The 14,309-nt window shown below is 39.2% G+C and overlaps 1 protein-coding gene across 2 annotated transcripts in view; it reads right to left on the bottom strand.

The window, feature by feature from the left end:
* The window catches only part of SHCBP1L (SHC binding and spindle associated 1 like), a 38,667-nt gene that overhangs the window by 10,070 nt on the left and 14,288 nt on the right, over positions 1-14,309 (bottom strand). For both annotated transcript variants that reach the window (XM_004013857.6, XM_042229184.2), the window contains exon 6: positions 3,870-3,975. In XM_004013857.6, the coding sequence (XP_004013906.2) occupies positions 3,870-3,975 (106 nt within the window). The remainder of the gene's footprint in view (positions 1-3,869; positions 3,976-14,309) is intronic.

Below are 14,309 nucleotides of genomic sequence, written 5' to 3' on the forward strand. Positions count from 1 at the left end.
ATACTGAAAAGCAGAGACATTACTTTGCCGACTTAAAGTCCATCCAGTCAAGGCTACAGTTTTTCCAGTGGTCATATACGTATGTGAGAGTTGGACTGGGAAGAAAGCTGAGCGCCGAAGAATTGATGCTTTTGAACTGTGGTGTTGGAGAAGACTCTTGAGAGTCCCTTGGACTGCAAGGAGTTCCAACCAGTCCATTCTAAAGGAGATCAGTCATGGATGTTCTTTGGAAGGAATGATGCTAAAGCTGAAACTCCAGTATTTTTGCCACCTCATGTGAAGAGTTGACTCATTGGAAAAGACTCTGATGCTGGGAGGGGTTGGGGGCAGGAGGAGAAGGGGACGACAGAGGATGAGATGGCTGGATGGCATCACCGACTCGATGGACGTGAGTTTGAGTGAACTCCGGGAGATGGTGATGGACAGGGAGGCCTGGCGTGCTGTGATTCATGGGGTTGCAAAGAGTCGGACACGACTGAGTGACTAAACTGAACTGAATGACTCTATAGGATAGACTTCATTACTCCTTTTTAAAGATAATGAAATAAGAGAAATTATGTAATTTTAAAAAATCCAACCCAATTATTATGAAGAAAAACTATGAATCAAACCTAGATTTCTATTATTGTAAAGCTTATATTTTTCACCACCACACTATCCTGCCTTCTAGACAAAGAAGGAACATGATAGAGTTCTATGATGAACAATGGGGACATTGATATTTCTCCTAAATATAGGAGAAAACCTAATGTTGAACTTTAAGCACTGAAACAAATATTGCTTGTCTCTGTTAGGAATGATTCAGAAGTCAGACTGAGTCTAAACCTAAAGACAGAATTTAAGCCCCTCATCACAATTTGAGAGACTAAGGAAGTAAAGACATATTTAGTCCAATTGACTGGAAGGATATCTAGGACATTAATTCAATAGAGAATACAGGAGGACTAAGGACAGGCTTTGTACAAAAGAACAGTAAGTTCAAATTTAGGGTCGTTGTCTGTTAGTGAGACATAAGGTAAAGATGCTGAGAAGAACTTGTAGTGATGTTGATCAGCAAAAAATGCAAGAGGGGATAAATTTACTGAAAAGCCACTGCATGCCAGGCACTGCTAGGTATTTTATACATAGGATTTAATTTCATCCTCAAAAAAACAAAAAACTAAAGTTTAGTGGTGGTATTGGTGGTGATGGTTGTGATGGTGGTGGTGGCAGCAGTAGCCATCATACTAGCAGAAAACGATTATCGAGTACTTACTATGTGCTGGCCATTATTCTAAGCACATCACAAATGTGAATTCATATAGTCTCTATAAATAAAGAATACATATTATCTCTGTTTTACAGATGAGGAACTAAAGCACAAATGGGAAAACAGCTTGTTGAAAATCACATAATTAATGAATGCCAAAGCCAGACTCTGCATCCAGGCAGTTTGGCTCAAGATCATCCTCTTAATCAGCAGTTTTTCTCTCTTTTTAAAGCACTCTAAAAATAAAGAATTTGGGGTTCAGAGTTAGGCAGCTTGCCCAAAACAGGCTATTTAAACACTGGGCTACCTGACTACAAAGTCCATGCCTTTTCACTACACTACTTGTAAAGATCACCAGTATAATGGCATGGATTAAATGGGCATGGGTTAAAACTGTTTATGGAGAGTATAGAGCAGGAAAAAGACTAAAGAATCTTCAAAGTTGAGAAAACTGTTAAAGGCTTATATACATAGCTGTGACTAGGTACACCAAATTAAAATATTTTGTCCACCTCAAAGGTAAATCTAAAATCAAAGATCTGAGCAAAGTAGAAATTGATGATGCTGCCTTCTCAGAGTACTCTTCCTCTCATTGTCCTGTTGTCTAAAGTTTGTGGATATTTACTTACACAAATGAAGACAGGGTTGCAAAGCACTGAATAAAAATTACAGAAACATTTTACTGTTATATAGTAAAATAAAGCCAAAAACAGATTTAAAAACAAATTAAAAGATAGGTAAAAATAAAAATATTTTAAAAGGCTGGAGATAAAATCTATACCTTACTTTACAATGATGTTTCAAAAGATGTTTACAAATATAGTTGGTGGAATAATTAATGTTATTGAAAATCTGATCCAGTAAGCAAATCAAAGGAAAATTAAATTTTGTTTAAAATAATAAAAATTGGTAGGATAACATATAAGACCAGTCTAATAGGCCAGGCTTTATCTCTATTCACTCTCCTACTAGGTATTAAATACCATCCTTTCTGGACTTCTTTTAGTTACTCATATATACCCCCTACTCTATCAAACATGTACTCATTTACTATTCAATGAAAAATGCTCAGCACCCACCTTATACCAATCATCATGCTCGGTGACTAGATGAATGATAAACATACTCCCCTTGCTCTTAAAAGCTAGTATATTAATAGTAAAAGAGACAGACACTCAATAGGTAGCCACAGAAAATATTTAACATAGTTATGTTAAGGAAAAGTGACAGTAAGGGAACATGCAGGGTGCACAGTATGTAGTCTATGTATTCTGGAAGGTTGAGCAAGTTTTTTCCTATGGAAACGACATTTAAATTGAGACCGAAAGGACATACGGTAGCTCTCTGAAACAACATGGTGTATGCCAAGAGGTGGTTTAGTGAGGGAGGAAGGGGTATATGAAGGCGATGAGGGGACGACAAACTCTCAGAAGATGGTGATTAACAACTGGGTAGATGGTGGTGCCGTTCACTGAAACAGAGAACTCTAGAATATAAACTAGGTACTGGATAAGATCATGAATTTAATTGCGGACACTGAGTTGAAGTACTCAGAAGATAATTAAGGGGTGATGAGCAATAGGTAGCTAGACATACTGGTTTGGGGCTCAGAACAAAAAATGTGGGCTGTGGATACACATTTTAGATTATCAGTGTATATAACTGAAGTTACGGGAAAAGATCACATAAATCACTTAGGCATATTATAGTGCAGAAAAAAGATAAGTTCCAAGCATTTAGAGTACAGAAGGAGAAAAAATACAACAACAACTAGAGAGATTGAACCAGCAAAGTATGGTAACAGAAGACAATGAAAGACTATTCAAGGAGAGAGCTGTGAAATACTACTGAGAGGTCAAGTGAGATGACTTAGAACATTTCCCCACTTGGGCTAGTTCAATTTACACTCATCCTTGAGGTTTCATCTGCATTATTTCTTTCAGCCAGCGTTGCCAGAATTCCTAACTCTGCTTATATACCCATCCTAAGCGCCTCCTGTATATACTCCTATCACAGCATTTACTATTATATTATTCTGTGTGGCAACTGCAATAGCCTATTTACTTGTCCGTGTCTCCACCATAGGGCTTCCCAGGTGGCTCAGTGGTAAAGAATCCACCTGCCAATGCAGGAGATATGGGTTTGATCCTTGGGTTGGGAAGATCCCCTGAAGGAGGAAATGGCAGCCCACTCCAGTATACTTGCTGGGAAATCCCATGGGCAGAAGAGCCTGGCAGGCTACAGTCCACGGAGTCACAAAGAGTCGGACATGGCTCAGCTTCCACTAAACAACATCTCCACCATCATTCAAACTGCTCAGATGTATGGAAGAAGCAGGACTGTGGGTCTGGTTCAAAAGTGTATCTCCCTCAAATGCAGTATTTCTCATATTTCTCTCCCATAGGTGCTAGCATAGCACCTAGCAACAAGATTAGTACTCTGTAAATAGTTGTGGGCATTTATTTATTTAGTACCTATTATATGTCAATCATTGAGCTGGGTGTAATGGAGGAAATAAGACATTAACGTCATACAAGAATCCAACCTTCAAAGAGCTTGTTTTCTAATTATATGCAGCTAAAACTTAAATGAACAAATAAGAATAAAATGTATTTCTTACCATGTCAGTAGTCATCACTTTTGCTACGATATGTGTTATAGTCTTTCCAAAGTTTCTTTTTCCTTTCCTACGCCTCAGAATTCTTGGAAAGAAAGGTCCATGAACTCTGAAGTTGAAAACATTTATTTTTAATTAAATCAATATGAAAAATATTCAAGGTACACCTACTTAAAACTTTATACTAAGCATCTTTGAGAAATAGGTTCCATTCATTTTGAGCTTCTTGAGAGCAATGAGCAACTTGAAAGTGATGGAATAATTGAGATCTTTTAGATAACTGAGTGTTTAAACCACTGAACTCTGAAATCTTTTGAACTCTGAAAATCTGCATGCAACTCACTACAATCAATACCTCAATCATCTTTTCAGTACAGTAGAAAATTTCCTGATTATACTTTCATAATATATTGAATTGTAGACACTCAAAGCAGAGATAGGTCATATCTGTGTTACTGAGGTATAAGAATATTTGGGGACCTGCCTAATTTGAGAGACTATGTTTAATTGAGATTGTTTTTGTATCTATGGAGAACTTATCCTTTGAAACAGGATAAGTTGGCTGTTGGCCTCCATCAGACAATTCTAGCTTCTTTCTTCATTGTTTTTAACTGATTGCTATTCAGCACTTTTAGATAATTCCATTCTTTGTCTTCTTTCTGCTTTCCTTTACAGTTCCTGTTTCCTATTAATCATTTAAGTGTTATCAAAAGAAAGAAAAAAAATTGAGTATAACTTTTATCATTACTGTCAGACATATTTACCTTATGTGTAATCTTTTGGGTTCTCTGCAGCACTTTGATTATCACTTGATGCAGCATTAATACCAATATTTTTCCGCTTATGCTTCAATTATCAATATTTAAAATAATTTATTGGTATATAATTAATTTATAAGGTTGTGTTAGTTTCAGGTGTACAGCAAAGTCAGTCAGTTGTGCATATACATATAGCCACCCTTTTTTTAGATTCTTTTCCCATATAGGTCATTACAGATTATACAGTAGAGTTCCTTGTGTTATAACAGTAGGTCCTTATTAGTTATCTATTCTATATACACTTTGTAGTGTGTATATGTCAATCCCAATTTATTTCTCTCCCCTCCCCCTTATACCATGGTAACCATGAGTTTGTTTTCACATTTGTGACTCTACTTCTGTATTGTAACTAAGTTCATCTGCGCCCTTCTTTTTAGGTTCCACATATAAACAATATCTCAGTAACCAATATTTTTGTGAAGCTTAAAATTTCATGGAACTGTTCCTAAGTATTTATCATTCTAATGATTAAATTTTGAACTCTAAGATATTAGCAATGTCCTCCAAAGGAAGTTTCATTTAACATTTCAACATCAAACCCATTTAGCACTTTTACACCTATTTAAGCAAATTTTGATTTGAGACAGAGAACTACTCATGCATTTTTTTCACCATATATCTAATTATTAGTTGCTCAAAGAGTAAAGCATCTTACATGCAGGAAATAGTTTACCATACAATCCTAGCTTTAAAATTAAAGGTATATGTCAGTGATTTTCAAGATTATACTTTCAATAAGGTATAATTTACATAACACTCATTTTAAGCGAACCACTCTATGAGATTTCACAAATGTATACACCCATTTAACTCAATCATAACACTCAATATATAGAACATTCCCATCGTACAAGTTCATACATCTTTGCAGTCAGTCCTCAACATGGACTTTCAGAAACCCACTTATCTTTTTGTCATAGATTTTCCTTTCTTGTAATTTTAATTGGAGGATAACTGCTTTATAAGTTGTGTTGGTTTCTGTTATATAGCCATGTGAATCAGCCATAAGTATACATGTGTCCCCTCCCTATTGAACCTCCCTCCCACCCTTCTCCCCATTCCATCCCTCTAGGTTGTCACAGAGCACTGGGTTGAGCTCCCTGTATGATACAGCAACTTCCCATTAGCTCTCTGTTTCATATATGGTAATGTATATGTTTCAGTGCTACTCTCTCAATTCCTCTCTTTCCCCAGCTGTGTATGCAAGTCTGTTCTCTAGGTCGGCATCTCTGTTGCTGCCCTGCAAATAGGTTCATCAGTACGATTATCTTTTTTGTAATTTTAAAATGGAATTTTAAAGTAGAATATGCTATATACTCTCTTGTGTCTGGAGTTTTCCAGTCAGACTATTTTGAGATCCACCATGTTATTTTGTATATCAGCAATTTCTTTACATCACAGAAAAATATTTCATTATTCAGTTCAGTCACTCAGTTGTGTCGACTCTTTGCGACCCCATGAACTGCAGCACGCCAGGCCTCCCTGTCCATCACCAACTCGTGGAGTCCACCCAAACCCATGTGTCCTTTGTGTCAGTGATGCCATCCAACCATCTCATCCTCTGTCATCCCCTTCTCCTCCTGCCCTCAAACTTTCCCAGCATCAAGGTCTTTTCAAATGAGTCAGCTCTGTGCATCAGGTGGCCAAAGTATTGGAGCTTCAGCATCAACATCAGTCCCTCCAACGAACACCTAGGACTGATCTCCTTTAGGATGGATGGACTGGTTGGATCTCCTTGCAGTCCAAGGGACTCTCAAGAGTCTTCTCCAACACCACAGTTCAAAAGCATCAATTCATTACGATGTTCTATATACAAGATTATGTCATCTGCAAGTAGAGATAATTTTCATTTTCCTTTTTGGATCTGCATGAATTTATTTCCTTTTCTTTCCTATTGTTCTGGCTAGAAACTCCAGCACAACTGAATACAAGAGTGGACATCATTGTCTTGTTCCTGATCTTAGGCGGGGAAACATCCATTCTTTCATTGGTAAATATGATGTTATAGGATTTTCACAGATAGCCTTAAACAGGTTGAGGAAGATCCATTCTAGTCTAAGTTTTTTTTAGAATTTTTATCATGAAAGAGGAATTTTGTCAAATGATTTTTCTGTAACTTTTGAGATGATAATATGGCTTTATTGTGTATTATATTATTTCCATATGTTAAACCAACCTTGCATTCCTGGGATAAATTCCACTTGTCATAGTGTCTAATCTTTTTCATATGTTGCTAGACCCAGTTTGTTAAAGTATTATTGAAGATTTTGCATCTATATTTATTATTTAAGTCTTTTGTCTGTGTCCTGCAGCATGTGGGACTTAGTTCCGTGACCAGGGATTGCACCCACATTCTGTGCTTTGGATGCTCAGAGTCTTAACAACTGGACCACCAAGGAAGTCCCAGCATCTATATTTATACAGGATATTTTCTGCAGTTTTCTTGTGATATCTTTCTATAGTTTCAGTATCAAGGTGATAATGTCCTCATAGAATGAGTTGAGGAAGTAGTCCTTTCTCTTTTTTTTTTTTTGGAAGACTTTGCAAAAAAAAAAGGTGTTGGCTTCCCTGGTGGCTCAGTGGCAAAGAATCCACCTGCCAACAAAGGAGACGCAAGAGACACAGGTACAATCCCTGGTTTGGGAAGATCCCCTAGAGTAGGATATGCAAACCCACTCCAGTATTCTTTCTGGGAAAATCCAATGGACAGAGGAGCACGGCAAGCTACGGTTTATGTGATTGCAAAGAGTCGGACATGACTGAGCAACTAAACACACACACACAGGTAGAGTTTATTTACCCTCTTGGTTTCTTTCAAGATTTTTTCTTATCTCTGATTTTCTTCATTTTAAATATAATATGCCTATTTGCACATTTTGGGAGTATCTGTCCTACTTAGTGTTCTCTTAAGCTTCTTGGATCTGTGGTTTGGTGTCTTCATTTAATTTTGGAAATTTTCACCATTATGAATTTGAATTTTTTTTTCAGCTGCATTTGCTTTCTCCTTTTCTGGTATTCCAACTGCACATATGCTACATTCTTTGAAACTATTCCACAATTCTTAGATTTTTTTTCATTATCTTTTCTCTTTGTACTTCAGTTTGAGACAATTTGATTGACATATCTTCAAGCTTTCTGATTCTTTCCTCAGTTGTGTCCCACCTATTCATGAGCCCTTCAAAGGAAGTCTTCATTTCTATTTACAGTGTCTTTGATTTTTAGAATGATCTTTTAATTCATTCTTACAGTTTCCATGTTTTGCTTGAACATTATCCATTTTTTTCTTGCATGTTGTATACTTTTTTCCATTAAAGTCCTTAACATATTAATCATAGCTACTTTTTTTTTTTTTTTGGTTGCACTGCATGGCGTGTGGGATCTTAGTTCCCTGACCAGGGATCAAACCTGTGCCCCCTGCAGTGGAAGTGCAGAGTCTTAACCACTGAACTGCCAGGGAAGTCCCAATCATAGCTATTTTAAATCTTCTGTCTGGTAAATTCTGAAATCATAATTGAGTCTGTTATTGATGCTTGCTTTCCCTCCTCAGACTTGGTTTATTTCCTTGCCTTTTAGCATATCATAACTTTTTTTGAAACCCACACATGGCTAACAGGAAGTGAGGTAGATTAATTATTAATCCAACCAGGAGGTAGCCTATGTTTATTTGCTGTAGCTTTGTGTGTCAAAGACTTCAAATTCCTGTGATTTCCAATTTTCAGTCTCCTCTATATACCTTCAGGCATCCTTTAGAAGCCCCAAACTACTCTTTAGAAGAGTCTGTGTCTTACAGCTCTTTTAACTACAATCCAGTTATTGTCCTGGAATCTTGTTGGTATGGTTTTAAGATTTAGTGGAGAGGAAGTGTCTATACTCTTGTGATTACTTATCGGTCTTTTACTGAGTCTATGTCCCTGGACTGTGACCTTCACAACTGTTTCTTAATCCTCTCTTTCCCCAGACAGGAAGGCTAGAAGGGACTAGAGTCAGAGAAATGCCTTTCTTCTAGGTGGCAAAAAGCTCTGGTAAAGACTTTTCTTCTGGAGAATAGCAGATCTTTATATGGAGAATGCTCTGGGTATATTTCATAATGGGTACTTTTCCCTTCACCCTTCCAGAGTCATAACAGAATCTTTCTTGGCTCTTCACTGAAAACCTAGTGAGACTCCTAGAGGTCAAACCCCACAAAGGTATGGGATCTCACTAATAACTGTAGCTCCCTGTGAGTTTCTTTCATACTAGTTATCATTCAGCATCCAGCAATCTATCAAAATTACCATTTAAATGTTCTTATAATTTATGGCTCTGGCTGGTTCTGTTCAAGATAAGCAGATCTTAGCTGTGACTCTCTGAATTTACCTTTCTCCAAATTTTAGGGTGGCAGTTTGTCCTGTGATCTCAGTTCTCTGATGGTTCCAAGAAAGTAATTTTCAAGTTTGTTCAGCTTTTTTCTTGTTGTAAGGATAGGGATGATAACTCACAAGCTCTTTGCATGTCAGAGCTAAATCCAGAAATTCTTGGTTCTTTTTTATTATAGTTTTCATTTCTCTGTTGCTCAAATTTTGGGTCTCACTCCTTTTGCAGCTCTCTCACTTTCAGAATATCCCAACTAAATTTCCAGCTACTCTGTCAGCCTTGAACTCTGTCCTTTGTGTCACCTCGAAACAGTAAGATGGCACATTTTTGCTACCTGAGCTATAACAGCTGGTGATGACCCTCAAACCAAAATGCCACAAATTCTCACTCTCTACTTGCATTTTATATGTGGACAATGTCTCCTGACTCTTTTCTTATGCTTTGGCCAAAATTAAGAAGGTAAAGAAGAAAGGTAAGGAGAGGACTAGATTTATGAGATTTTTTTTAAAATAAAAAACCCCAAAACATTGATTTCAGTGAATTCAGCTCATACAAAAATAATTTTCCAATACTGGTAGTTGTGCCTGTGCTTATCTCATAAATTCAGTTCAGTTCAGTTCAGTCGCTCAGTCGTGTCTGACTTTCTGTGACCCCATGGACTGCAGCACACCAGGCTTCCCTATCCATCACCAACTCCCAGAGCTTGCTCAAACTGATGTCCATTGTGTCAGTGATGCCATCCAACCATCTCATCCTCTGTCGTCCTCTTCTCCTCCTGCCTTCAATCTTTCCCAGCATCAGGATCTTTTCCAATGAATCAGCTCTTCGCATCAGGTGGCCAAAGTATTGGAGATTCAGCTTCAGCATCAGTCCTTCCAATGAATATTCAGGACTGATTTCCTTTAGGACTGACTGGTTTGATCTTGCAGTCCAAGGGACTTCCAAAAGTGTTCTCCAAAACCACAGTTCAAAAGCATAAATGTCTATTTTTATAACCTATTTCAATTGGGGTGATATATGACAAGTGATATGATAAAAGAATGACCATGGAAGATGAAGGAATAGGATAGGGAGACCACTTTCTCCCCAGTGAGTTCATCAAAAGATCATTTGAATGCTGAAAAACTTCCACAAAACAACTTTTGAACGCTGGTGGAGGACACCAGGCATCCAAAAAGGCAGCTCATTCTCTTTGAAAGAGGGTAGGACAACTATAAAAGACAAAAAAAGAGGCAAAAGAGTTAGGGATGGAGACCCATCCCGGGAAGGGAGTCATGAAGGAGGAGAAGTTTCCAAATAGCGGGAAACCCTCTCACCGGTGGGTCTGTGGGGAGTTTTGGAATCTCAGAGGGCAACATAACCAGGAAGAAAAAAAAAAAAAAAACCCACAGAACACTCGCCTAACTGCAGCTAGCAGCAGAGAAGTAGCCCAGACGCTGCGTCCACCACCAGCGAGCGGGGGCTGGACAGCGAGGTGCGGGTTGAATACTTAGGGTAAGGACCGGCTTGAATGCCCTGAAGACAATCTGAGGGAGCTAACAGGAGATAGCAACCCAAACTGTGGGATAGCCAGAGAGAGAAAAAAAAAAGAGAGAGAGAGAACTTTCCTGCGAAAAGCTCTAACCTAAGGCACAGCCTGGCCCGCTCACAGAACAAAGGATTACATAAATACCAAGGGAAAGCTAGCCAGCTCTGGACCAGCCCCTCCCCTTGCCAGAGGCAGAGAGGCAGGCAGGCAACAGCCAGAGCCAGAAGATGAGAGGCAGTCTTGGCCCCAGAGACAGCATCCTCCACCAAACTGTGAGCAGACTCTGAGTTGCTAACTAAGTCTTCCTGGGATCCTGGACAGCTGACATCTGCCAGGAGGGTTGCAGCCAGAGATCAGCTCCCTAGAGGAGACACACGGCACACCTGAGACAGTGCTCTCCTGGTGCAGCTAGGAAACCAAGCAGCTGGGACCGGGGAGGTGATTAAGACGCACAGCCCACCTGGGACAGTGTGCTCACCAAACACCTGGTCACCTGAGCTGCTCGGACCTGGGAAGGGCACAAAACGCACGCCCAACCAAGTCTGTGCCTTTGTGGAGTATCTGAGAACCTGAACCTGAGCATCTTAGACCTGGGAAGTATGAAACACAGGGCCTGCTTTGGACAGTTCTCCTGCAGAGCCTGAGCACTGCAGACCAGGAAAGCACATGCCTCCATGAGCTGGGGCAAACCCAGTGTGGTCCATAACAGAGCACTCCCCACACACGCCAGTGATATTTGTTTGCAGTGTTCCTCCCTTCCCATAGCACAACTGAACAAGTGAGCCTAAATAAGTGACCACCTTTGCCCTTTTGTGTCAGGGTGGAAATTAGACACTGAAGAGACTTGCAAACAGAGGAAGCCAAATAAACAAAGAAGAGGGAACGGCTCTAGAAGTGACAGGTGCAACAGATTAAAACCCTGTAGTTGGCATGACTAAGCACTGGAAGGGGCCTACAGACCTTGAGAAGAAGTATAAGCTGGTACAAGGAACTATCTGAAACTGAACTGACCCCCACACTGCCCTAAACAGCTCCAGAGAAATTCCTAGATATATTTTTACTATTATCATTTTTAATTTTTACTTTTTTACTTTTTAAATTTTTAGGTTCTTTATTACTCCTCTAATTTTCATTTTATAACCTATTACTACCTTGCAAAAAAAACCCCATATATATATTTTATAATTTTTGTGTTTGATTTTGTTTGTATTTTTAATATTGTAGTTTTGAGAGTCTAACCTCTACTCTAGATTTTTAATCTTTGCTTTTTGGTATTTGTTATCAATTTTGTATCTTTAAGAATTTCATCTTCAGTACCCATTTTTACTTAGGGGTATAATTACTGGCTTAATTGCTCTCTCTCCTCTTGACTCTCCCTTTCCTCCCCCAGGTCACCTCTGTCTCCTCCTTTCCCCTTCTCTTCTCAGCTCTGTGAATCTCTCTGGGTGTTCTGGGCTGTGGGGAACACTTAGGGAACTGATTACTGGCTAGATTGGTCTCTCCCCTTTGACTCCCCCTCTTTTCCTCCTGGTCACTTCTATTTCCCTCTTCCATTTTCTCTTCTGTATGTAACTCCATGAACCTCTCTGGGTGTTCCAGACTGTGGAGGGCACACAGGGAATTGATTACTGGCTAGACTGCTCTCTCCCCTTTTGATTTCCCCTCTTCTCCTCCTGGTCACCTCTATCTCCCTCCTCTCTCTTCTCTTCTCCATGTAACTCTGTGAACCTCTCTTGGTGTCCCTCACTGTCGAGAATCTTTTCACCATTAACCTAGATGTTTTATCATCTGTACTGTATGGATGGATAAGTCTTGAGACTACTGTAAGAATAAGACTGAAAGCCAGAGGCAGGAGGCTTAAATCTAAAACTTAAGAATACCAGAAAACTCCTGACTCCAGGGAACATTAATCAACAAAAGCTCATCCAAAAGCCTCCATACCTACATTGAAATCAAGCTCCACCCAGGAGCGAACAAGTTCCAGAGCAAGACATACACAGCCCTGAGCATTAAAATTCAGGCTGCCCAAAGTCACACCAAACCCATAGACACCTCAAAACTTACTACTGGACACTTCATTGCACTCCAGAGAGAAGAAATCCAGCTCCATCCACCAGAAGACAGACACAAGCTTCCCTAACCAGGAAACCTTGACAAGCCACTAGTCCAACCCCACCCACAGGGAGCAACCTCCACAATAAAGAGGAACCACAAACTTCCAGCCTACAGAAAGGCCACCCCAAACACAGCAACCTAAACAAAATGAAAACACAGAGAAATATTCAGCAGGTAAAGGAACATGATAAATGACCACCAAACCAAACAAAAGAGGAGGAGATAGGGAGTCTACCTGAACAACAATTCAGAATAATGATAGTAAAATGATCCAAAATCTTGAAAACAAAATGGAGTTACAGATAAATAGATTGAGAAGATGCAAGAAATGTTTAACAAGGACCTAGAAGAAATAAAAATGAGTAAACCAATTATGCATAATGCAATAACTGACATCAAAAGCATTCTGGAGGGAACCAACAGTAGAATAACTGAGGCAGAAGACAGAATAAGTGAGGTGGAAGATAGAATGGTGGAAATAAATGATGCAGAGAGGAAAAAAGAAAAAAGAATGAAAAGAAATGAGGATAACCTCAGAGACCTCCGGGACAATGTTAAACGCCCCAACATTCAAATCATAGGAGTCCAAAAGAAGAAGACTAAAAGAAAGGCTATGAGAAAATACTTGAGATAATAGTTGAAAACTTCCCTAAAATAGGGAAGGAAATAGCCACCCAGAGAGTCCCAAACAGGATAAACCCAAGGTGAAACACCTCAAGACACATTACTCAAACTAACAAAGATCAAACACAAAGAGCAAATATTAAAAGCAACAAGGGAAAAGCAACAAATAACACACAAGGGGATACCCGTGAGGATAACAGCTAAGTTTTCAATAGAAACTCTTCAGGCCAGAAGGGAATGGCAGGACATACTTAAAGTGATGAAAAAGAAAAACATACAACCCAGATTACTATACCTAGTAAGGATCTCATTCAAATATGAAGGAGAAATCAAAAGCTTTACAGACAAGCAAAAGCTGAGAGAATTCAGCACCACCAAACCAGCTCATCAACAAATGCTAAAGGATCTTCTCTAGACAGGAAACACAGAAAAGGTTTATAAACTTGAACCCAAAACAACAAAGTAATTGGCAATGGGATCATACTTATCAATGTGAAGTGAAGTGAAGTGAAATTGCTCAGTCGTGTCCGACTCTTTGTGACCCCATAGGCTGTAGCCTACCAGACTCCTCTGTCCATGGGATTTTCCAGGCAATACTCCTGGAGTGGATTGCCATTTCCTTTTCCAGGGGATCTTCCCAACCCAGGGATCGAACCCAGGTCTCCCACATTATAAACAGACACTTTACCATCTGAGCCACCAGGGAAGTCCTTAAATGTAAATGGGTTGAATGCCCCAACCAAAAAACAAAGACTAGCTGAATGGATACAAAAACAAGACCCCTGTATATGCTGTCTACAAGAGACCCACTTCAAAACAAGGGACACATACAGACTGAAAGTGAAGGGTTGGAAAAAGATATTTCATGTAAATGGAGACCAAAAGCAAGCAGGATTAGCAATACTCATATCAGATAAAATAGACTTTGAAATTAAGGCCGTGAAAAGAGACAAAGGACACTACATAATGATCAAAGGATCAATCCAAGAAGAAGATATAACAATT

The sequence above is a fragment of the Ovis aries genome, chromosome 12 (genome assembly GCF_016772045.2).
Source record: "Ovis aries strain OAR_USU_Benz2616 breed Rambouillet chromosome 12, ARS-UI_Ramb_v3.0, whole genome shotgun sequence".
NCBI classification, from domain to species: Eukaryota; Metazoa; Chordata; class Mammalia; order Artiodactyla; family Bovidae; genus Ovis; species Ovis aries.